The 25989-nt window shown below is 42.0% G+C and overlaps 1 protein-coding gene across 1 annotated transcript in view; it reads left to right on the top strand.

Moving 5' to 3' along the window:
- Window positions 1–25989, top strand: part of cntrl (centriolin) — a 98424-nt gene that overhangs the window by 27471 nt on the left and 44964 nt on the right. Inside the window, exons 8-12 of the mRNA XM_038989469.1 lie at window positions 2164–2283; window positions 2967–3156; window positions 3421–3530; window positions 4643–4837; window positions 25264–25417. Coding sequence (XP_038845397.1) covers window positions 2164–2283; window positions 2967–3156; window positions 3421–3530; window positions 4643–4837; window positions 25264–25417 — 769 coding nt within the window. The remainder of the gene's footprint in view (window positions 1–2163; window positions 2284–2966; window positions 3157–3420; window positions 3531–4642; window positions 4838–25263; window positions 25418–25989) is intronic.

Below are 25989 nucleotides of genomic sequence, written 5' to 3'. Positions count from 1 at the left end.
GGCACAGATCTGGGGAAGGGTACCAAAAAAAATCTGCAGCATTGAAGCTCCCCAAGAACACAGTGGCCATCATTCTTAAATGGAAGAAGTTTGGAACCGCCAAGACTCTTCCTAGAGCTGGCCACGTGGCCAAACTGAGCAATCGGGGGAGAAGGGCCTTGGTCAGGGAGGTGACCAAGAACCTGATGGTCACTCTGACAGAGCTCCAGACTTCCTCTGTGGACATGGGAGAACCTTCCAGAAGGACAACCATCTCTGCAGCACTCCACCAATCAAGCCTTTATGGTAGAGTGGCCAGACGGCAGCCACTCCTCAGTAAAAGGGACATGGTGGCCCACTTGGAGTTTGCCAAAGGCACCTAAAGGACTCTGACCATGAGAAACAAGATTCTCTGATGAAACCAAGATTGAAATCTTTGGCCTGAATGCCAAGCGTCATGTCAGGAATAAACCTGGCACCATCTCTACGGTGTAGCATGGTGGTGGCAGCATCATGCTGTGGGAATGTTTTTCAGTGGCAGGGACTGGGAGACTAGTCAGGATCGAGGTAAAGATGAACGGAGCAAAGTACAGAGAGATCCTTGATGAAAACCTGCTCTGACTGGGGCAAAGGTTCACCTTCAAAATGACAATGACCCTAAACACACAGCCAAGGAAATGCAGGAGTGGCCTCAGGACAGCCAGAGCCCGGACTTGTACCAAATCGAAGTGCCAAGCTTGTAGCGTCACACCCAAGAAGACGTGAGGCTGTAATCACTGCCAAAGGTGCTTCAACAAAGTACTGAGTAAAGGGTTTGAATACTTATGTAAATGTGATATTTCAGTTTTTGTTATTCTTACAAATTGGGAAAAATTTTGAACCTGTTTTTTGTATTGTCGTTATGGGGTATTGTGTGTAGATTGATGAGGGGGAAAAAACGTTTTAATCAATTTGAGAATTATCCTTTAACGTAGCAAAATGTGGAAAAATAATAATTTCCGAATGCACTGTATATAGCCGCCAATGATCACGGTGTATCAGTGTTCGTATGGCAGAGGCTGATGCTCTCACATTAGTTACATTTTTTGTTTTATATTTTTAGCCTTTTAATTAAGATTTTTATGATTAACCACTTGACAAAAATTGAGAAACAAAAATTTTATTTTTGAAATTAAACTGTTCCCAGAAGATGCATACATAACTGGCACGCAGATCAATGATAAATTGTTAGTTTTTCCATACTTGAAACTCATGCGCCTCCTATGAAGTCTTAGTAAAATAATTGCATGGTGTGATATTGCATGGTGTGGCATAGTGTTTGTGTGTACAGAAAGCAAATTCTTTAGTTTTTATTGCTCATCGTTCACATGATTTCTTAATGGCCTTTTATGACTCAGTGGTATACATGATTTGGTTTCATAAGTCATGCACCCAGGTTGCGTCAAACAAACAAAACACTAACCTTTTCAAATGCCAGGGCCTCACTCCAGTAACTCGTATTCATTATAATATAATAGGCAACACTAATCTTAGATCAGTACATCTACTCTTTATGAATACAGGCCATGATCATGTCTTCATCCATTTTTCTCATTTGCTCTTTGCATGAATTTTCTGTTTGTTTTCCCACTGCTTCGGTCTCTTCAGCCTCCTTCATTGCCTGCTCCTCTACTGGATGCTATTTGTCAGGTACTCCTGAAGACACACACATATTCATGTGAACCCAATGCCCACTGCTGACCCATGTCCTTGTTTAAATGTCCATGACTCTTCTGTCCATTCAGGTTCTCACTCGCAGAGCACTCTCATGTTTGCCAGCATTTTGTTGTTTTTGTTTGTTTACCTCGTGTTTCAGATTAAATGTAAAGATGATAGATGCTGCCTGTTTTTTCTTGGTTTGACTTTATATGGTCAAAGCTAGTATAATATACAGGTACATTTGCACTTTTGTTTTTTATTGTGACAAAGTACATTTAGGTAGATAGCAGCTGCTTTTAGATAGGCTATTATACTGAGCAGTGACTTACATGGGATTGACCACCATAATGATGAGCTATATTTTTCGGAGAATCCAAAATATTGCAATTACATTCCATTCTAACTTGCAGTGAGTGTATGATGCTTTTCTTCAATGTGTTTGTGATATCTCTGTATAATCTCTATACTGCATGGCCGTATTGACAGCTGAAACAGAAAACGGTGGAGCTGACGCGAGCATGCCAGAAGCAGTATGAGCTGGAGCAGGAGTTAGCCTTTCAGAAGATCGACGCCAAGTTTGAACCATATCCCTATTACCCAGACCATGTGAGTGCATCCATCCAGACCCCTCATGAGCCATCTCTTCATTCAGTTGTTGTCTTAGGGTCCGCTGACAATGGCACCCTATTCCCTATACAGTGCAATACTTCTGGTCAGAAGTAGTCAACTATACACTGAGTGTACAAAACATTAAGGACACCTCTTTCCATGACCTAGACTGACCAGGTGAATCCAGGTGAAGCTGGATTAATCTTATTGATGTCACTTTTTAAATCCAATTTAATCAGTGTAGATGAAGGGTAGGAGACTGGTTAAAGAAAGATTTTTAAGCCTTGAGACATGGTTGTGTGCCATTCAGAGGGTGAATGGGCAAGACAATGGATTTAAGTGCCTTTGAGCAGGGTATGGTAGTAGGTGCCAGGCGCACTGGTTTGTGTCAAGAACTGCAACACTTCTGGGTTTTTCATGCTCCGTAGTTTCCCGTGTGTATCAAGAATGTTCCATTACCCAATGGACATCCAGCCAACTTGACACAACTGTGGGAAGCATTGGAGTCAACATGGGTCAGCATCCCTGTGGAACGCTTTTGAGTCCATGCCCAGACAAATTGAGGCCATGGGGGGTGCATTAAGATTAGGAAGTTGTACACTCAGGAAATAAGATGCCATTTTGGATGCACCCTTGGAATCTGCATGAATTCATGATTAATTTCCCCTCTTTCTCACCAGGAGTTGGAGGCAGAGAGCTTGCTGGAGGAAAGCCCTTACATTGGAAAGGCACGGCACAAGAGGAACACGGTGGCCTCAGATGGCATCCAGAGTCATCAGATGCCAACTGCTGGCCACATAGAGACAGACAACCCCAGGCAAGACGTGGCCAAGATCAGCTCCAGAGACTGCAGCCAAGAACAGACTAAAGGTACAGAAGAGGGAGTATGGTTAAGTTCGTCCTACTAGATGCTGATCTTGGATCAGTTAAGTTTTTTTTCCTTCTAATGGCTAAGGTTCGAATTGGAGGAGGGGAAGCTGATATGGTAACACAAGATTTTCCTATTGTCTGCATCACCCTGCCTACTGTATGTGAAGTGAACTACAGGGTTGTTCCTCTGACTGTTGCTGACTGACGTGAGTGTTAGGTGAGGTGTAGTTAGGTGAGTTCTTGTTTGTGTGACTGTGTCCCCAGCCGAGGAGCGTCTGCAGCAGTTGCACAGGGAGATCAAGGAGGCAGAGCAGCAGGTCCTCAGGGCCGGTGGAGAGCTTCGCCAGCTGCAGGAGACACTCTCCCAGAAACAGGTGAGACACCGGCTCTCCTATTGTCTGTGTCCCAAATGGCACCCTATTTCCTATACAGTGCAGTATTTTTGTCAAAATTAATGCACTTGGTCGTTCCATCAAATTTGTCCCTTTTTGGTAGTGTAACTTTGAATTTTATTAAAACATTTTTTACCTAATTTTAACAATCTGTCATGAATAGCACATGTTCAACTTAATAAAAAACATGTTTTTCCATTTCAAGAAGTTCAATAAAAAAATTACTATAGTAAGTGCCAAATAAAGTGACAGGGTTGATGATTACATCTCAAATCAGCCTTAAATCCCCTTGACAGGGGGTATGGAAGCTTGTTGTGTGCAACAGGAAGGGGAAATTGAATGAGTAGAACCAGCTCACATGTTGTGCTATGATTTGACAATTAGATGTTCAATGTTACATTTTTTTATATTAATGATGTAAAGGCCCCAGTTTAGAGGACCTGCGTGATTCTGGTACTGGTTCCCATTTTTCCATTATTAAAGTGGCTAGAGATGAGTCAGTATGTTGGCAGCAGCCACTCAATGTTAGTGATGGCTGTTTAACAGTCTGATGGCCTTGAGATAAAAGCTGTTTTTCAGTCTCTCGGTCCCCGCTTTGATGCACCTGTACTGACCTCGCCTTCTGAATGATAGCGGGGTGAACAGGCAGTGGCTCGGGTGGTTGTGTCCTTGATGATCTTTTTGGCCTTCCTGTGACATCGGGTGGTGTAGGTGTCCTGGAGGGCAGGTAGTTTGCACCCGGTGATGCGTTGTGCAGACCTCACTACCCTCTGGAGAGCCTTCCGGTTATGGGCGGAGCAGCTGCCGATATCACCCCCCCACCGGTTATGTCGGTGACCGTGTAGATTGGCTTGGCACTATCCAATTTTTTTTTCTTCTAATAGTGTAATAACAGTATCCAGTAGTCCCAGATCTGTTTGTCCTATTATGTCAACTCCTCATCACTCCTTGTCACTTATTGTCATGTCAAAGAGTTGACATGATTGCACAAACAGATCTGCGACCATGCTACAATAACAGCACTGTTCCACATCAACTAGCCTAATCCACCCCGGGACACTTCTAAAAGCGTCTTCTCTCCATCCTTCATCTAGGTGTCCGAGGCAGAGAAAGAGCAACTAAGGCAGAAGCTCCACTGGAGGATCCAGCAAGTGAGGCAGCTGAGAGATGAGGCGGAGGCTCTGGAGGGCCAGCTGGAGATACAGAGAGGGGAAATGAACCGAACCCAGGGAGAGCTGGACAACCTCCAGGGCCTACTCGACACACTGGACCCCAGGGACCCCCATCATGTTAGTACTTTAGATAGCTAGCTACTAGCTCTGGTCCAGGTCGTTAGTGTGCATTCCTCCACTAACGGCCTGGACCAGAGCGAGCGATCAGCATCACTTTACACCACCCGCACCACTGACACACTGCAGAGCAACTTATTACATATTGAATACACCAAACTCACAGGATACACCACTTTAGAACCTTTTTAAACTAGTCCCTTCAGTTGCATACACTGTTTTAGTACTTTTCTGAACGAATCCCTACAGTTGGATACACTGTATTCTGGCACTTTAGCAAGTGTTTATTCATACTGAATACGGCAAATTCACAGGATACACCATTTTAGAACTTTCCTAATCTAGTCTCTTCAGTTGCATACATTGTCTTAGCACTTTCCTAAACTATTCCCTTCAGTTGGATACAGATTTAGCACTTTTCTAAACTAGTCCCTTCAGTTGGAATTTATGCAGCACTTCACTATACAGGGTCGATGTGCAGGGGTACGAGGTAGTTGAGGTAGATATGTACATATAGGTAGGGATGAAGTGACTGGGCAACGGGATAGATAATAAACAGTAACAGCAGAGTATGTGATGAGTCAAAAGAGATTAGTGCAAAAAGAGTCAATGCAGATATTCCGGGTAGCTATTGGTGAACTATTTAGCAGTGATATAGCTAACCAAACTTTGTGCATCGGTACCGCTTGCGGTAGCAGAGAGAACGGTCTATGACTTGGATGGGCCTTCCTCTGACACCGCCTGGGCTGTATGCACTACCCTCTGTAGCGCTTTGGGTCAGATGCCAAACAGTTGCCATACCAAGCGGTGATGCAGCCAGTCAAGATGCTCTCACTGGTGTCAACCTGTTCCACAACATCCCTGTCGATGTGAATGGGGGAGTGTTCGGCCCTCTGTTTCCTGTAGTCCATGATCAGCTCCTTTTGTCTTGCTGACGTTGATTTAAAGGTTGTTGTCCTGGCACCACACTACCAGGTCTCTTACCTCCTCCCTGTAGGCTGAGCTTGGTGATCAGGCCTACCATTGTCGTGTCACCCGGTCACGCAGTAGTGGGTTAACAGGGAGTACAGTAGGGGACTAAGCACGCACCCCTGGTGGACCACCGTGTTGAGGGTCAACGTGGCAGATGTGTTGTTGCCTACCCTCACCACCTGGGCGTGGCCTGTCAGGAAGTCCAATGTAGAAAATAGTAAAAATAAAGAAAAACCCTTGAATGCGTAGGTGTGTCCAAACTTTTGACTGGGACTGTACAGTTGAAGTCGGAAGTTTACATACACATAGGTTGGAGTCATTAAAACTTGTTTTTCAACCACTCCACACATTTCTTGTTAACAAACTATAGTTTTGGCAAGTCGGTTAGGACATCTACTTTGCGCGTGACACAAGTAATTTTTCCAACAATTATTTACAGACAGATTATTTCTCTTAATTATTCACTGTATCACAATTCCAGTGGGTCAGAAGTTTACATACACTAAGTTGACTTTGCCTTTAAACAGCTTGGGGAATTCCAGAAAATTATGTCATGGCTTTAGAAGCTTCTGATAGGCTAATTGACATAATTTGAGTCAATTGGAGATGTACCTATGGATGTATTTCAAGGCCCACCTTCAAACTCAGTGCCTCTTTGCTTGACATCATGGGAAAATCAAAAGAAATCAGCCAAGACCTCAGAAAAAAAATTGGAGACCTCCACAAGTCTGATTCATCCTTGGGAGCAATTTCCAAACGCCTGAAGGTACCACGTTCATCTATACAAACAATAGTACGCAAGTGTAAACACCATGGACCACGCACCCATCATACCGCTCAGGAAGGATAAGCGTTCTTTCTCCTAGAGATGAACGTACTTTGGTGCAAAAAGTGCAAATCAATCCCAGAACAACAGCAAAGGACATTGTGGAGGAAACGGGTACAAAAGTATCTATATCCACAGTTAAACAAGTCCTATATCGACATAACCTGAAAGACCCCTCAGCAAGGAAGAAGCCACTGCTCCAAAACTGCCATAAAAATACCAGACTATGGTTTGCAACTGCACATTTGGACGAAGATGGTACTTTTTGGACAAATGTCCTCTGGTCTGATGAAACAAAAATAGAACTGTTTGGCCATATTGACCATTGTTATGTTTGGAGGAAAAAGGGGGAGGCTTGCAAGCCATTGAACACCATCCCAGCCGTGAAGCACGGGGGTGGCAGCATCATGGTGTGGGGGTGCTTTGCTGCAGGAGGGACTGGTGCACTTCACAAAATAGATGGCATCATGAGGAATGAAAATGATGTGGATATATTGACGCAACATCTCAAGACATTAGTCAGGAAGTTAAAGCTTGGTCACAAATGGGTCTTCCAAATGGACAATGACCCCAAGGATACTTCCAAAGTTGTGGCAAAATGGCTTAAGGACATCAAAGTCAAGGTATTGGAGTGGCCATCACAAGCCCTAACCTTAATCCTATAGAAAATGTGTGGGCAGAACTGAAAAAACGTGTGCGAGCAAGGAGGCCTACAAACCTGACTCAGTTACACCAGCTCTGTCAGGAGGAATGGTCCAAAGTTCCCCCAACTTATTGTGGGCAGCTTGTGGAAGGCTACCCAAAACGTTTGACCCAAGTTAAACTATTTAAAGGCAATGCTACCAAATACTAATTGATTGTATGTAATCTTCTGACCCAATGGGAATGTGATTTGAGAAATAAAAGCTGAAATAAATCTTTCTTTACACTATTATTCTGACATTTCACTTTCTTAAAATAAAGTGGTGATCCTAACTGACCTAAAACAGGGAATTTTTACTAGGATTAAATGTCAGGAATTGTGAAAAACTGATTTTAAATGTATTTGGCTAAGGTGTATGTAAACTTCCGCCTTCAACTGTACTGCCCTTTCCCACCAAACGCAACATGCAACAATTTTAAAGATTTTGCCATGTTACAGTTCATGTAAGGAAATCAGTCAATTGAAATATATTCATTAGGCACTAATCTATGGATTTCACATGACTGGGCAGGGGCCAGGCCAATCAGAATCCCTACAAAAGGGCTTTATTTTAAACAGAATTACTCCCTTTATTGTTCCCAGCATAAGGTGCACCTGTGTAATGATCATGCGATTTATTCAGCTTCTGCCACATCCAACAAGATTCAGAGCCGGTGTAGTAGGATTCGATCTTGGTCCTGTATTGACACTTTGCCTGTTTGATGGTTTGTCAGAGGGCGTAGCGGAATTTCTTTTAAGTGTCTGGATTAGAGTACCGCTCATTGAAAGCGGCAGCTCTAGCCTTTACCTCGGTGCGGATGTTGCCTGTAATCCGTGGCTTCTGGTTGGGATATGTATGTACGGTCACTGTAGGGGCAACGTTGACGATGCACGTATTAATGAAGCTGGCAACTGATGTGGGCAACTCCTCAATGCCATCAGATGAATCCCGGAACATATTCCAGTGTGTGCTAGCAAAACAGTCCTGTAGCTTAGCATCTGCTTCATCGGACCTCTTCCGTATTGAGTACTTTCTGTTTATGTTTTTGCTTGTAAGCAGGAATCAGGAGGATAGATTTATGGTCAGATTTGCCAAATGGAGGGCGAGGGAGAGCTTTGTATGCGTCTCGGTGTGTGGAGTAAAGGTGATCTAGAGTTTTTTGCCTCTAATTGCACAGGTGACATGCTGGTAGAAATGAGAAAACGTATTTCAGCTTTCCTGCATATAAGTCACCAGCCACTAGGAGCACTATAGAGCTTATGGCCCTATACAGCTCATTGAGTGCAGTCCTAGTGCCAGCATTGGTTTGTGGTGGTACTATAGACAAGTGGTTCCCAAACTGTGGGGTGCGCCCCCAGGGGTCAGCAGGGTGGGCACAGTGGTCCGGCTTTAAACTTTTGAAAGTTGTAATAGTAGAATGCACAAGGTGTAATTTTGAAATTGGGTAGTTCCACATCAGTTCCTCATGTTTTTCATTGCATACCTTAGATAGCTATTTAGAACTTGTCAGAAATGTCCAGATCAACTAATGTCAGCTAACAATTTTCTATTTAGGTTTTTTAGCCCATAGATATTGTTGTAATATTTTTGTCACTCACATAGCACAAATACACATTAGACATGGCAAATTGTATAGAACTGCAAGAAAATTTACTTTAAAACTGGAACAAAACAAATTGGCCCCATGACAAAGTGTAAAATTGCCACCAACAAGAGGGTGTGAACAGTTTGTTTCATGACTGCTTGTGCCCATAGCTATAGACAAGGGGCGGGGGATGTTCCCCAATGCTGGAAGGGGGAGCCACAGTGAAAAAGTTTGGGAACCCTTGCATAGACAGCTACGAAAAATATAGATAACTCTCTTGGTAAATAGTGTGGTCTACAGTTTATCATGAGGTATTCTAACCCAGGCGAGCAGAACCTGGAGACTTCCTTAATATTAGAAATTGTGCGGCAGTTGTTGTTAAGAGACACCCAACCCCTCTGAGCTTCCTCGACGCAGCCGTTCTGTCCTGCCGATGTATAGAAAAAACATCTTGATTTATATTTACCATGTCGTTGTTCAGCCACGACTCTGAGAAACATAGGATTTTGCTGTTCTTCAGATCACGTTGATAGGATAGTCTCAAACAGAGTTCATCCAGTTTATTCTCCAGTGACTGCACTTTCGCCAATAGAATGGAGGGTAGAGGCGATTTATCCACTCTCCGACATAGTCTTGTCAGGTATCTATAGCGCCGTCTCCACCTTCGAGTGTCTGGGATTTGGGCCTGGTCCGTGATAATCAATATGTCTTTTGCCTCCTACTCATTGAGGTAGAAGTCCTCGTTCAAATGGAGGTTAGTGATAGCTGTTCTGATATCCAAAAGCTTTTTTCTGACATAGGAAACGATGGCGGATACATTATGTACATTTTTATTTTATTTTATTACAGCCCAAAAATACACAAAATAGCACAATTGGTCAGGAGCCCGTAAACGGCCGCCATTCCCTCTAGTGCCATTATTCATTACTCTGATAATTCATACTCTAATATTTATTAGATTTACATCACTTTTTTTTTTATATATCCCTATAGTGTTATGCTATTTTAGCAGACGCTCTTAGCATACACACTTATTTCTTGCTTGCGTAACCTACATGAAACAATTAGCCCTGTTTAAACATTACATTGGAAATGCATGTTTTTTTCAACTTTTAACCACAGATAGCATAACACTATAGGGATATTACATTGCAGAAAAACAACATGTGCAGAATGTTAAAAAGAGGTTTAGAAAACAGGAAAAGGCATTTCGGGGGGCAGGACAAACACAGGATGCGTAGCCACTCTTTTTGTTTTATCTGCCCCTCCAGGTCGTGGACTTTAATCATACATTTCCAGAAGATATTCCCACATGTGTTCTTATTTCTCTTGTCAAAACGTTTTGAACCGTTTTCAAAATACATGAAGATGTACATGTAATCTAAATCCATGAAAAGTAACATATTTCATTTGTGGAACCTCGGTCACAAACAAAGAAGTGCACATTGCTATATTTCCATCGCACCTGCATGTGTCAAAGCTTAACTTGATGGACCTCTCAGAATAATTCATTATTTTTACCCTACGGGAATTCTGTGGGAATTATTCCATGGAAGCAACAAGTGAAAAAAAGGGGCTACTGTGCCTTTAAAAGAAGTCGGAGAGTTCTCTGGGGAATCACCATAGAGGGCAGGGAAAGAGAACTTGCCTCACTTCCACCAAATGCCAGGGGCATTGTCATAGCCTATCCATGCATGTTGATTGGTCAACAGGGCGGCTTCCTGTGTTGATTCGAAGAGAGAGAGTGGAGTACATGAGGGAAGGGGGTTAGGAGGCATGCTCAGGGTGTGGGGACTAAAGAGTGAAGTCCTAAAGAAGGGGAAACCTCAGCCCCAGAGCCTGTAGAGCTGGGGGGTTGGACCTAACCGGGAGGGAGTCAGGAAATGCATCGTCTTCACCCGGGGGCCTCCTGTAGATTCGGGGGAAGCAGATGAGAGCTGGCTAACTGGATACATTTGCGGGGATGCAAACCAAAGAGTAATCTGACTGCACTGATTTCTAGTGAGTACCGCAACTTGGCCTTGGGAGGGACTCCTGATATTTTTCAGCTTTTTCTCCCCCTCTCGTATCTTCTTTCTCTACTGTGTTCTAAATTGAAGAGAATGTTTAAACAGAAACATACTTGTTATTGCAACCGTTACTAAAATGTAACAGGACTCTGGGTGAAAGGTTGTTCTGAAGGTTTTCCAAAAATGTTGTTCTTCTCCTGTCTTGATTTCATATTTGCATCACTCTTCTGTAAACAGGAATACACCGTTTTTCTTGCTATTACCTAAAATTACTGCACTGTACTGTTATAGTTTGACCTACTAAGCATTTTTACAACATTTTTTGGGGGGCCAGTACACAATCAAATATGACAGCCGTCACATAACATAAAGTGACCGACTGGTTATTATATTTAGTGAACAATGTGAAGTGAATTATAATTAGGTTTGTGGTGCAATTGTTCTTGCTCTGTGAGTGTAACAGAGCTGAAGTAATGAATAAGTAAGTTGGCCCGGTCAGGAAGAATTGAGTAGGAAGCATAAAAGTCCTCTTCTGCGTTAGTGTGGGGTTAGGTCACTCACATTCCTCTTTGGTCACCTCTGATATGCCAAAGCTAGTGTTTTCACTCTAAAATAGGGTTAACCTGATACCCATAAAAAGAACCTGCACAGTTATGTAAATGTGATGGGATATTAGTATTTTTCTTGCTTTTCATGGCATATGCTCACATTTTGTATCCGTTAACTTACCATAGACTACCTCTATTGAATGTGAACTAATGATAATATAGTATAACAAGTGCTTAATTTGATCCGGCACCTCTGAGTTTTGGACTGTTTCATTCCGCAAACCATTTGCCAGGATCCAGTACCTCTCTTGGCATGAGAAATGTTTTCACTGTTTGCAATGTACCCATTCCGGTAACACTTTACGATAAGCTTCCATTTCTAAAGGACTTACAAAAAGTTTGTAATTATGTTATTAACAGTTATTTCATCATTTGTAAATGCATTATAAACCTTTAATAAATGTTATAACAAATTGGTCAAAATAGTTTGATTTCCAGTCAGTGCTTGCCAAATAGTAAGCCACTATTTACCTCCAACTATTGACCATTTTTAAATTCACCTACAAATGCGTATAATATTGAACCCTTATGTATCATCATGCAACTTCATTTTCAATAGTTGCACAGTTGGAGGAGGTATCCTTAATCTTACAAGTGTTTAAGTGCATTTATAAGTTGTTAATAACTGGAGGTAAATATTGGCTCACTATTTGGCAAATACTGACCAGTTATTGCAGGCTAGCGTCCCACCTCAACAACAGCCAGTGAAGTTGCAGGGCGCCAAATTCAAAACAACAGAAATACCATGATTAAAATTCCTCAAATATACAAGTATTATCCACCATTTTAAAGATTCTTGTAAATCCAACCACAGTGTCCGATTTCAAAATGGCTTTACTGCGAAAGCACACCATGCGATTATGTTAGGTCAGCACCTAGTCACAGAAAACCATACAGCCATTTTTCCAGCCAAAGAGAGGAGTCATAAAAAGCAGAAATAGAGATAAAATGAATCACTAACCTTTGATGATCTTCATCAGATGGCACTCATAGGACTTCATGTTACACAATAGATGTATGTTTTGTTCGATAAAGTTCATATTTATATCCAAAAATCTCAGTTTACATTGGCACGTTATGGTCAGAAATACATTGTCTCAAACAAACATCCGGTGAAAGTGCAGAGAGCCACATCAAATTACAGAAATACTCATCATAAACATTGATAAACGATACAAGTGTTAAACATACGAATAAAGATAAACTTCTCCTTAATGCAACCGCTGTGTCAGATTTCAAAAAGGCATTACGGAGAAAGCACACTTTGCGATTATGTTAGGTCAGCACCTAGCCACAGAAACCCATACAGCCATTTTCCAGCCAAGGAGAGTGTCACAAAAGTCAGAAATAGCATTAAAATGAATCACTTACCTTTGATGATCTTCATCTGGTGGCACTCCCAGGTCTCCATGTTAGACAATAAATGTTTGTTTTGTTCGATAATGTCCCTCTTTATGTCCAAATACATCCTTTTTGTTCGCGTGTTTTGTCCAGTAATCCGAATGCTTAAGGCGTGTGCACTAAGTCCAGACGAAAAGTCAAAAAAGTACAATAAAAGTTAGTAGAAACTGCCAAACGATGTTTAAAATCAACCCTCCGGTTGTTTTTGTCATAAATAATCAATAATATTTCACCCGGACAAAAGCTTCGTCAATAGGAAAGGAGAAACAAGAAAGGCGCGTTCCCGATCAGGCGCATGGCTGATGAATGGAAATTTCCACTGGCCACTGATTGAAAGTGCTGTATCTCCCTCATTTTTCAGAGTAAAAGCCTGGAACGATGCCTAAAGACTGGCAACATGTAGAGGAAGCCAGAGAGCTCGTGAGCTGGATCCTAAGTCTTTGTATGGTGGATAGGCTTTCAATTGAAAAACAGCCTTTCAAAATAATAGTACTTCCTGGTTGGATTTTCCTCGGGTTTTTGCCAGCCATATCAGTTCTGTTATACTCACAGACATTATTTTAACAGTTTTGGAAACTTTAGAGTGTTTTCTATCCAATCTTCTGGGCCTGAGTAGCAGGCATTTTAATTTGGGCACGCTTTTCATCCAAAATTCCGAATGCTGCCCCCTACCCTAGTGAAGTTAAAGTTACCTCTGTAATTATCCTGCCCCCTAAAAAACGTAACGTGAACGTGGCTGATATTCTAAGAATTGAATAGAGTTGGGCCTGCCTGGATTTATGGTTTGCGCAATATTGTAACCGTAGACCAACGCCTGGCCATTGCTGTGGTGAGACAGAGAAGCGTGCCTGTACCTCTCACAGAACTAGAAATACATTCACTTTCTATGACCTCACTCTGCTCTGATAGACATGCGCCTGCAACTCTCATCATTTATTTCCATATAAAATCATAGGCACGGGAAGGGTGCTGGAGGTGCCGCAGCACCCCAGATGATACATTTAAATATATTTGTTGAAGTTATTTAATTCCTGCTGTCTGTTAAAACCTCTACGGACCCCCCATCCTGGATCCGGGATCATCCTCATCAGAAACGCTGACTAGCATAGCCTAGCCTAGCGCCACAGGGATATCATATAATATAATTTCATGAAATCACAAGTCCAATACAGCAAATGAAAGATAAACATCTTGTGAATCCAGCCAACATGTCCGATTTTTAAAATGTTTTACAGCGAAAACACAACATATATTTATGTTAGCTCACCACAATAGCCCAACACACAACGCCATTTTTTCACCGCAAAGATAGCTTTCACAAAACCCACAAATAGAGATACAATTAATCACTAACCTTTGAACAACTTCATCAGATGACAGTCTTATGACATCATGTTATACAATACATTTATGTTTTGTTCGAAAATGTGCATATTTATAGCTATAAATCGTGGTTTTACATTGCCGCCATGGTCACAAATGGCACCAAAACAGCCAGAATAATTACAGAGAGCAACGTGAAATACAGAAATACTCATCATAAAACTTTTATGAAAAATACATGTTGTACACATAATTAAAGATAAACATCTTGTGAATCCAGACAACATGTCCGATTTTTAAAATGTTTTACAGCGAAAACACAACATATATTTATGTTAGCTCACCACAATAGCCCAACACACAACGCCATTTTTTCACAGCAAAGATAGCTTTCACAAAACCCACAAATAGAGATAAAATTAATCACTAACCTTTGAACAACTTCATCAGATGACAGTCTTATGACATCATGTTATACAATACATTTATGTTTTGTTCGAAAATGTGCATATTTATAGCTATAAATCGTGGTTCTACATTGCCGCCATGGTCACAAATGGCACCAAAATGTCCGGAGAAATTTTAGACAGCCACGTAATCTAACAAACTCATCATAAACTTTGCTGAAAAATACATGTTGCGTATATAATTAAAGATACACTGGTTCTTAATGCAACCGCTGTGTTAGATTTAAAAAATAATAACTTTAGTACAAAGCACAGCATGCAATAATCTGAGACAGCACTCAGCCATTCTCTGCCATGTTGGAGTCCAAAGAGTCCACAAAAATACGAAATAACATCATAAATATTCCCTTACCTTTGATGAACTTTCATCAGAATGCAGTGCCAGGAATCCTAGTTCCACAATAAATCGTTGTTTTGTTTTAGAATGTCCGTTTCTTCTGTCGAATTAGCAACTTTGGCTAGCATGGTGGAGCTCACGTGTCCATGAAGATTTTACGCATGAACGAAAAATTCAAAAAGTCATAATAAAAGTCGAATAAACTGGTCAAACTCAGTTGAGAATCCATCTTTAGGATGTTTTTCACAAATATATCCAATAACGTCCCAGACGGAGCATTTCTTCGTGTCTACCTAACGCATTGAGGACAACGATATGACAAACCCAAGTGCGAAGCCAAGTACTACCAATATGGCTGACCTCTCACTCCAACGAGTCCCATCCGGTCCCAGAAAAGGCTAGACACTTCATTCCACGTTCTACTGCCTGTTGACATCTAGTGGAAGGCGTATGAAGTGCATACAGATCCATAAATACAAGACAATTGAATAGGCAATGCCTTTCACAGAGACCCATTTCAGAATTTTCACTTCCTGTTTGGAAGTTTGCCTGCCAAATGAGTTCTGTTTTACTCACAGATATAATTCAAACAGTTTTAGAAACTTCAGAGTGTTTTCTATCCAATAGTAATAATAATATGCATATCATATGATCTAGGACAGAGTACGAGGCCGTTTAAATTGGGCACAATTTTATCCAGAATTTTATCCAGGGCGCCCCCTATTTCCAAGAGGTTATTAAGAAATAAATGAAAAAATTTGGAAGACTACACCAGGAGTATGCCTATAATTTAGCCACATAGGATCAATAGCTTTTTTATATATATTTTTTTTAAATAGCCTAGCTGTGGATTGTGTGTAGCCCAATCCCAAATCAAATTTTATTTGTCACATACACGTGATTAGCAGATGTTATTGCGGTTGTAGGGAAATGCTTGTGTTTCTAGTTCCAACAGTGCAGTAATATCTAACAAATTACATAACATATACCCAATACACACAAATCTAAGTAGGAATGAATTAAGACTATACATATGGACAAGCGATGTCAGAGCGGAATGGACTAAGATACCGTAGAATAGTATAGAATACATTATATACATAAGAGATGAGGAATGCCAGATATGTAAACATTATTAAAGTGACTAGTGTTCCATTCCTCAAAGTGGCCAGTGATTTCTAGTATATGTCGATAGGCAGCAGCCTCTAATGTGCTAGTGATGGCTGTGTAACAGTCTGATGGCCTTGAGATAGAAGCTGTTTTTCAGTCTCTCGGTCCCAGCTTTGATGCTCCTGTACTGACCTCGCCTTCTGGATGATAGCGGGGTGAACAGGCAGTGGTTTGGGTGGTTGATGTCCTTGATGATCTTTTTGGCCTTCCTCTGAAATCGGGTGCTGTACGTGTCCTGGAGGGCGGGTAGTTTGCCCCCGTTAAAGCGTTGGGCAGACCGCACCACCCTCTGGAGAGCCTTGTGGTTGCGGGCGGTGCAGTTGCCGTACCAGGCGGTGATACAGCCCGACAGGATGCTTTCAGTTGTGCATCTGTAAAAGTTTGTGAGGGTTTTGGGTGAAAAGCCAAATTTCTTCAACCTGAGGTTGAGGAGGCTCTGTTGCTCCTTCTTCACCACACTGTCTGTGTGGGTGGTCCATTTCAGTTTGTTTGTGGTGTGTACGCCAAGGAACCTGATGCTTTCCACCCTCTCCACTGCGGTCCCGTCGATGTAGATGGGGGGGGGTGCACCCTCTGCTATTTCCTGAAGTCCACGATCATCTCCTTTGTATTGTTGATGTTGAGTGAAAGGTTGTTTTCTTGACACCACACTCCCAGAGCGCTCACCTCCTCCCAGTAGGCTGTCTCGTCATCGTTGGTAATCAAGCCTACTGCTGTTGTCGTCTGCAAACTTGATGATTGAGTTGGAGGCGTGCTTGGCCACGCGGTCAGGGGTGAACAGGGGGTACAGGAGAGGGCTGAGCACGCACGCTTGTGGGGCCCCAGTGTTGAGGATCAATGGAGTGGAGGTGATGTTTCCTACCTTCACCCGTCAGGAAATCCAGGACCCAATTGCACAGGGCGGGGTTCAGACCCAGAGCTTAATGATGAGCTTGCAGGGTACTATGGTGTTGAATGCTAAGGTATAGTCAATAAACAGCATTCTTACATAGGTATTCCTCTTGTCCAGATGGCATTGACACTTTTTGTAGTCTGTGATTGTCTGTAGTCCCTGCCACATACGTCTGAGCTGTTGAATTGCGACTCCACTTTATCTCTATACAGACGTTTAGCTTGTTTGATTGCCTTGTGGAGTGAATAACTACACTGTTTATATTCTGCCATATTACCAGTCGCCTTGCCATGGTGAAATGCGGTGGTTCGCGATTTCACTTTCACGCGAATGCTACTATGCTACTCCTAATTTACTAATTTACAAAAATAAAAAACATACACTGGTTTCTCCTTTAAAAGTTGCGAGCTTTCACCGCGGGACTTAGAGGTACCCAGCATCACGGCTTCATTGCTCCAGACCACTGCAAGGGGGAGTTAGAGCACTCATTATGCATTTTGGTCCCAAGGTTTTTATATTACCAATCATCATATTGAGTGGTTCCAATGACGAATTTGATGCGAGCTACACGTCCCTGGTGACTTTCTTCAGCAAAGATGGCTGACAAAACATTATGGTGGAAGCAAATTTAAGTAATTATAACGTCATACCGAGAAGCTAAAAATGTACAATTGAGAGGAATATGTTAGTTCATGTAGAGACAAACGATTGTGCATATTTTTTTTGTCATAAAATGTAATTATGAAAATTGCTATTTCGCAAGTTTTATCATATCCAATACCAGGTGTATCAAACTCCATTCTTTGAATGATGTATTACAATTATACACGTCAACATTCTTTTCCACTCCTGCCCCTGGGACATCAATGATTACACATTGTAACTATGCAATAGACTAGAAACATGATTTAAGTAAAGGCTGATTTGTAATTCATATATACAGAATAAAACACAGTACATCCTGCCAGCATCTCCACAAGCGAGCCACTCAGGGGGATAATGACGCGTTGAAGAGAGCGAGGAACGAGATGGGATTAACAATCCAAGCTATTTGCTCTGAGACCGGCATAATAATGTAATGAAACAAGCAGGGAGCAGGTTTCAAACCCTCAACATTCTAGCCCGAAGTCCAGCAAGCTATCGAATGTTTTAATTGGGGTTGGGGCCGATTGTGGCTAAAAACACTATCAATTGTAATCTTTAACGTGGAAAGGGGAAAAAGTATTATATATTTTTTTTTTTCAGAAGCAGGATGGGCTATTAGCTGAACAATAGACTTTTCAACCTTTTACTAAAGAATTGTCTAATAGTTGAGCTAGGTGTGAACCCCCCCAACTTGCAACAAATAATTTGTATCCATCTTTCCACATCTACCTACAGTCGTGGCCAAAATTTTGAGAATGACACAAATATTAATTTTCACAAAGTTTGCTGCATCAGTGTCTTTAGATATTTTTGTCAGATGTTACTATGGAATACTGAAGTATAATTACACGCGTTTCATAAGTGTCAGGCTTTTATTGACAATTACATGAAGTTGATGCAAAGAGTCAATATTTGCAGTGTTGACCCTTCTTTTTCAAGACCTCTGCAATCTGCCCTGGCATGCTGTCAATTAACTTCTGGGCCACATCCTGACTGATGGCAGCCCATTCTTGCATAATCAATGCTTGGAGTTTGTCAGAATTTGTGGGTTTTTGTTTGTCCACCCGCCTCTTGAGGATTGACCACAAGTTCTCAATGGGAGTAAGGTTTGGGAAGTTTCCTGGCCATGGACCCAAAATATCGATGTTTTGTTCCCCGAGCCAAATGATGATGCAGAAATGTTATGCTCTTAGTGTAACCTTTATTTAACTAGGCAAGTCAGTTAAGAACAAATACTTATTTACAAGGACAGCCTACTCCTTCCTCCCGTTGTACAGCGTCATATTTTCCATTCTAACGGAAACCCTGAGGGCTTCGTTTTTTGTTTTTCTCTGACTATAAACACCATAATATTAATCAAATTAATTAAGCCACATTTCTTAAAATCAATCCCATATACTGTGTTATTACAAAAAAGGTTTTAAATTCTCTGTTAATGCCATTAAATAAAAATGTTTGTCTCTGTGCTTCATAATTTTCTTTCAATTCGCAAGAGGCTGAATGTATCTCAACAGAGAAAGCATCCGAGTGAGCGAAACAGCGGCCCTATCTCTGTATGTAAAGCCCATTTATCTGATGCTGTATGGTCAAAAATAATATGATATTGTTGAAAGCATCCAAGTGAGCAAAATATATTTTTGACCAGACAGCCTCAGATAGATGGGCTTCACATACAGAGAGAGGGGAGCTGATACGCTCGCTCGGATGCTTTCAAAAATATCATTATTTTTGACCAGCATTGAAGCGCTGAAGGGAAGCCAGCGAGCATTTGGCCTACCTTGATAATAAAACAATTATAATAATAGCCAATCAGCTTGGAGCTAAACTGAGTGAGCTCAACTTTGAATGGTCCTGGAGCACCAAAAAAAAGTGTCAAGGGAAGCCAGTTTGGATTTGGCTTCACACCAATCACATCACCCCAAAAGCCAATCTTCATATACAGAAAAAACTTGAATGGTTTCATCTCTTTGTGTTGTCTTCCGGTGGCCAGCTAGCTAGCTAAAATTGTCACTTTCCTAAATTAGCCATGGATGGAGATCGGGATTGTGGTTTTACTTAATTCTCCGTACTGGCCAATGATTATAACAGCGATTCTGATCCAACCATAAATTCACACGTTGTGCTCCTGGCCTACAAGTTCAACATGTAGCTAGATGTATTAGGTTAATGTTAAATAGCTGGCCTGGCATTTTAGCCAGGTAGGCTAGGACAAAAAAACTAAAAGCGTGTACTGTATCATGACAGTCATAGACCGTTTAGTCAACATGAAAGAGGAGGATGGAATTGGCATTTCACTACAAGTAGGGTGATTCAACATGTTTTTTTTCTAGACTGAACCGAAATATAAACGCAACATGCAACAATTTTAATGAGTTTATTCATTTCGGTCATTTGAAATAAATTAATTAGGCCCTAATCTATGGATTTCACGACTCAGCAGGGGCGCAGCCATGGGTGGGAGGGCATAGGTCCAACCACATGGTAGCCAGGCCCACCCACTGGGGAGCCAGGCCCAGTCAATCAGAATAAGTTTTCCCCCACAAAAGGGCTTTATTACAGACATAAATACTTCTGTTTCATCACACGTGGTTACACGTGGTCTGCGTTTGTGAGGCTGGTTGGATGTACTGCCAAATTCTCTAAAACGACATTGGCGGCATCTTATGGTAGAGAAATTAACATTAAATTCTCTGGTAACAGAGACATTCATGCAGTTGACATTCCTGCAGTCAGCATGCCAATTGCAAGTTTCCTCAACTTGAGACGTCTGTGGCGTTGTGTGACAAAACTGCGCAATTTAGAGTGGCCTTTTATTGTCTCCAGCACAAGGTGTACCTGTGTCATGATCATGCTGGTTAATCAGCTTCTTGATATGCCACACCTGTCAGGTGGATGGATTATCTTGGCGAAGGAGAAATGCTCACTAACAGTGATGTAAGTAAATAAAGAACTAAACATTTCTGAGAAATAAGCTTTTTGTGTGTATGGAACATTTCTGGGATCTTTTATTTCAATCAATCAAATGTATTTATTAAGCCCTTTTTACATCAGCCGATGTCACAAAGTGCTGTACAGAAACCCAGCCTAAAACCCCAAACAGCAAGCAATGGAGATGTAGAAGCACGGTGGCTTGGAAAAACTCCCTAGAAAGGCAGAAACCTAGAGAGGAACCAGGCTCTGAGGGGTGGCCAGTCCTCTTCTGGCTGTGCCGGATTGACATAACAGTACATGTCCAAGATGTTCAAACGTTCATAGATGACCAGCAGGGTCAAATAATAATAATCACAGTGGTTGTAGAGAGTGCAATAGGTCCGCACCTCAGGAGTAAATGTCAGTTGGCTTTTCAGAGAGAGAGAGAGTCGAAAACAGCAGGTCTGGGACAAGGTAGCACGTCCGGGGAACAGGTCAGGGTTCCATAGCCGCAGGCAGAACAGTTGAAACTGGAGCAGCAGCATGACCAGGTGGACTGGGGACAGCAAAGAGTCATCAGGCCAGGTAGTCCTGAGGCATGGTCCTAGGGCTCAGGTCCTCCGAGAGGGGATGGAGAGAGAATTAGAGGGAGCATACTTAAATTCACACAGGACACCGGATAAGACAGGAGAAATACTCCAGACATAACAAACTGACCCTAGCCCCCAACACAAACTATTGCAGCATGAATACTGGAGGCTGAGACAGGAGGGGTTGGGTACGCTGTGGCACCGTCCGACGATACCCCCGGACAGGGCCAATCAGGCAGGATATAACCCCACCCAACTCCACGCCACTAGAGGGATATCTTCAAACCACCAACTTACTACGCTGAGACAAGGCTGAGTATAGCCCATGAAGATATCCCCCTCGGCACAAACTTGAGGGGGGAGCCAAACCCGGACAGGAAGGTCACTTTAGTGACTCAACCCACTCAAGTGACACACCCCTCCTAGGGACGGGATGGAAGACCATCAGTAAGCCAGTGACTCAGCCCCCGTAATAGGGTTAGATGCAGAGAATCCCGGTGGAGAGAGGGGAACCGGCCAGGCAGAGACGGCAAGGGCGGTTCGTTGCTCCAGTGCCTTTCCGTTCACCTTCACACCCCTGGGCCAGACTACACTCAATCATAGGACCTACTGAAGAGATGAGTCTTCAATAAAGACTTAAAGGTTGAGACCGAGTCTGCGTCTCTCACATGGATAGGCAGATCATTCCATAAAAATTGATCTCTATAGGAGAAAGCCCTGCCTCCAGCTGATTGCTTAGAAATTCTAGGGACAATAAGGAGGCCTGCGTCTTGTGACCGTAGACCGTAGAACAAGCATCTCTGTTTTGTCCGAGTTTAGAAGTTAAACAATTGCCGCCATCCACTTCCTTATGTCTGAAACAGATGCTTCCAGAGATGGCAATTTTGGGGCTTCACCATGTTTCATCGAAATGTACATCTGTTTATCGTCCGCATAGCAGTGAAAGTTAACATTGTGTTTCCGAATGACCTCACCAAGAGGTAAAATATATAGTGAAAACAATAGTGGTCCTAAAACGGAACCTTGAGGAACACCGAAACTTTGTTGATTTGTCAGAGGACAAACCATCCACAGAGACAAACTGATATCTTTCCGGCAGATAAGCTCTAAACCATGCCAGAACTTGTCCGTGTAGACCAATTTGGGTGTCCAATCTCTCCAAAAGAATGTCATGATCAATGGTGTCAAAAGCAGCACTAAGGTCTAGACAGGGGTGGGCAATTCCAGTCCTCGAGGGCCTGATTGGTGTCACAGTTTTGCCCCAGCTAACACACCTCACTCCAATAATCACCTAATCAAGATCTTTAGTTTAGAATGCAATTTCATTAATCAGCTGTGTTTGCTAGGGATGGAAAAAGTGAGACATCGATCAGGCCCTCGAGGACTGGAGTTGCCCACCCCTTGGTATGATGCTGTTAAAGGGTCATTTATCACCTTCACAAGTGCAGTCTTAGTGCTATGGTGGGGTCTAAAACCAGCATGAAGAGTTTTGTATACATTCTCTTCAGTGAGTTGCTGCGCAAACAGCTTTTTCATATTTTTTTTGAGAGGAATGGAAGATTCGATGTAGGCTAATAGTTTTTAAAATATTTTCTGAGTCAAGGTTTGGGTTTTTCAAGAGAGGCTTTATTACTACTACTTTTAGTGAGTTTGGTACACATCCGGTGGATTAGGAGCCATTTATTATGTTCAACATAGGAGTGCCAAGCACAGGAAGCAGGTCTGTCAGTAGTTTAGTTGGAATAGGGTCCAGTATGCAGCTTGAAGGTTTAGAGGCCATCACTATTTTCATGAATGTGTCAAGAGATCTAGGATTAAAACACTTGAGTGTCTCCCTTGATCCTACGTCCTGGCAGTGTTGTGCAGACTCAGTGCAAATGAGCTTTGGAGAAATACGCAGATTTAAAGAGGAGTCCGTAATTTGCTTTCTAATGATCATGATATTTTCGTCAAAGAAGTTCATGAATTGATCACTGCTGAAGTGATTTCAGCTCATGAAACATGACCAACACTTTACATGTTGCGTTTTATATTTTTGTTCAGCGTACTTGCAAACACACACACACACACACACACACACACACACACACACACACACACACACACACACACACACACCAGTACCATGGACAGCCACATATAGTTGAAGTCGGAAGTTTACATACACCTTAGCCAAATACATTTAAACTCAGTTTTTCACAATTCCTGACATTTAATCCTAGTAACAATTCCCTGTCTAACAATTTCTGATCAGTTAGGATCACCACTTTATTTTAAGAATGTGAAATGTCAGAATAATAGTAAGGGGAATGATTTATTTCAGCTTGTATTTCTTTCATCACATTCCCAGTGGGTCAGAAGTTTACATACATACACTCAATTAGTATTTGGTAGCGTTGCCTTTAAATTGTTTAACTTGGGTCAAACATTTCGGGTAGCCTTCCACAAGCTTCCCACAATAAGCTGGGTGAATTTTGTAGAGTGGCCAGAAGGAAGCCACTCCTCAGTAAAAGGCACATGACAGCCCACTTGAAGTTTGCCAAAAGGCACCTAAAGACTCTCGGACCATGAGAAACAAGATTCTCTGGTCTGATGAAACCAATATTGAACTCTTTGGCTTGAATACCAAGCGTCACGTCTGGAGTAAACCTCCCCATCCAACCTGACAGAGCTTGAGAGGATCTGAGGAGATGAATGGAAGAAACTCCCCAAATACCGGTGTGCCTAGCTTGTAGCGTCATACTCAGGAATACTCGAGGCAGTAATCGCTGTCAAAGGTGCTTCAACACAGTACTGAGAAGAGTCTGAATACTTATGTAAATGTGATATTTCAGTTTTTGTTATTTTTATACATGTGAACATTTTTCTAAAAACCTGTTTTTGTTTTGTCATTATGGAGTATTGTGCGTAGATTGATGAGGGGGGGAAACGATTTCATCAATTTAAGAATAAGTCTGTTACCTAATAAAATGTAGAAAAAGTCAAGGGGTCTGAGTACTTTCCGAAGGTACTGTATGAACTAACAGGTTATAGAGCAAACAACGCAATTATCACAATACATAGGTTGTAATATGGCTTTTTTCCTTCCTTGGCATCCCCGTTGATTTTACCCATGCACTGCTACTGGTCTCCAGTCAGGAACTCGCATCAAATATGTCAGTGAACAGCATGCAGCCAAAACAGGGCTTTAGCAATATTTCTAATACAATCACAGCAAAATAAGTTGTAAAAGCAAATGACTCCTGCTGAAAATAGAAGACTAATCTGCCTGTAGGCTACCAAATATGTTATCAACTTCCAAATAGGCCTGTTGAGCGAACAGCATTGTTTTATAAAGTAAAACGAGAGAGGCAAGGCTTTTGACACAAGGGCATCAGCCATCGCCAGTGATTGAGCTGCGCATCATTGGGTGAGTCAGTGAAACTGGAAGGCTTTTTTAGGACTAGAATATTATACAATATGCATCTCCACACACCTAGGCCTAGGCTATTGATGGATTGATGACAAGGTTGTTTTTATTGATTGCATATTCTCAGTTTGTCATTGTCAAAATAGGCTGTTATTTCAATCATTTGTTAGGTATTAAAACAAATTCTGCTAAGGTTTTCAGTCATCTAAAATGATGTGGAATTGCATGAAATGCGTTTATAAAAGGCAACCAAAAAAAGCTACAAACTGTGCAACTTCTGCAAGCGCCTACTACTCTACTGCTCTGTGCCAGTACGCAAAAGTGAGGATAATGCATGCAATGGTCACCCAGTTTACAAATTAAGCATTGAGTAACACATTATTACAAACACATGCATTCATATTTTCGTTACAAAATGTATTGATTAAATTTGGAGTTGTCATGCTGAAGTATGGCCATACCTACAGTAATAGGAGCCTAGGGGAAAATCCTAATTTCCTATTAAAGTAGAATTTTCATCTTCTATTGACATCATTGACAGTAATAGGAGTGTATATTGACCTACTGTCGCTGAACCCTGTCCATCCTCCCCTCTCCAGGCCCATGTGAAGGCTCAGGTGTCCAGTAAGAGCCAGCTGCTGGACATGATGAGCAGGAAGCACCGGGAGCTGGAAGGCCGGCTGGATGACATGCTCTCCCGTATCGCCAAGGAGACCGAGGAGATCAAGGACCTGGAGCAGCAGCTGACCGACGGTGAGAGCTTGATGATTTGCCTGAGTCCTGTTCATTAGCCACAAAAAGGAAGAAAACCGACTGACACGGGGAGGGGCTTTAAAAAAATAAAAATAAATAGGCAAGTAAGTTAAGAACAAATTCTTATTTACAGTGACAGCCTACCCCGGCCAAACCCAGGCGAAGCTGGGCCAATTGTGCTCCGCCCTATGGGACTCCCAATCACGGCCGGATGTGATACAGCCTGGAATCAAACCAGGGACTGTAGGGACGCCTCTTGCACTGAGATGCAGTGCCTTAGACCACTGCGCCACTCTACCTAAACGTGTTCAATTAGAAACGTTTTCCTTTGTAAAACATTTTCCTACAATGTGCCCTAATGAACACGACTCTGCTGTCTGTCTCCAAACAGATAATGAGAGAGAGCTGCTTCTGGTTGGGTTTAAAGTTTAGTTTATTAGGATCCCCATTAGCTATTGCACATACTCTTCCTGGGGTCCTCATAAAACGTACAAATACATGACAAAGTACAGAACAGTTAAAGACGACAACAAAAGTTATATATTGGAAAGACCTCGAGACAACAAAAATAC

This window comes from Salvelinus namaycush, chromosome 1, assembly GCF_016432855.1.
Source record: "Salvelinus namaycush isolate Seneca chromosome 1, SaNama_1.0, whole genome shotgun sequence".
Taxonomy (NCBI): domain Eukaryota; kingdom Metazoa; phylum Chordata; class Actinopteri; order Salmoniformes; family Salmonidae; genus Salvelinus; species Salvelinus namaycush.
The sequence above is the reverse complement of the archived record's forward strand: the minus strand, read 5'-3'. Positions and strand labels throughout refer to the sequence as shown.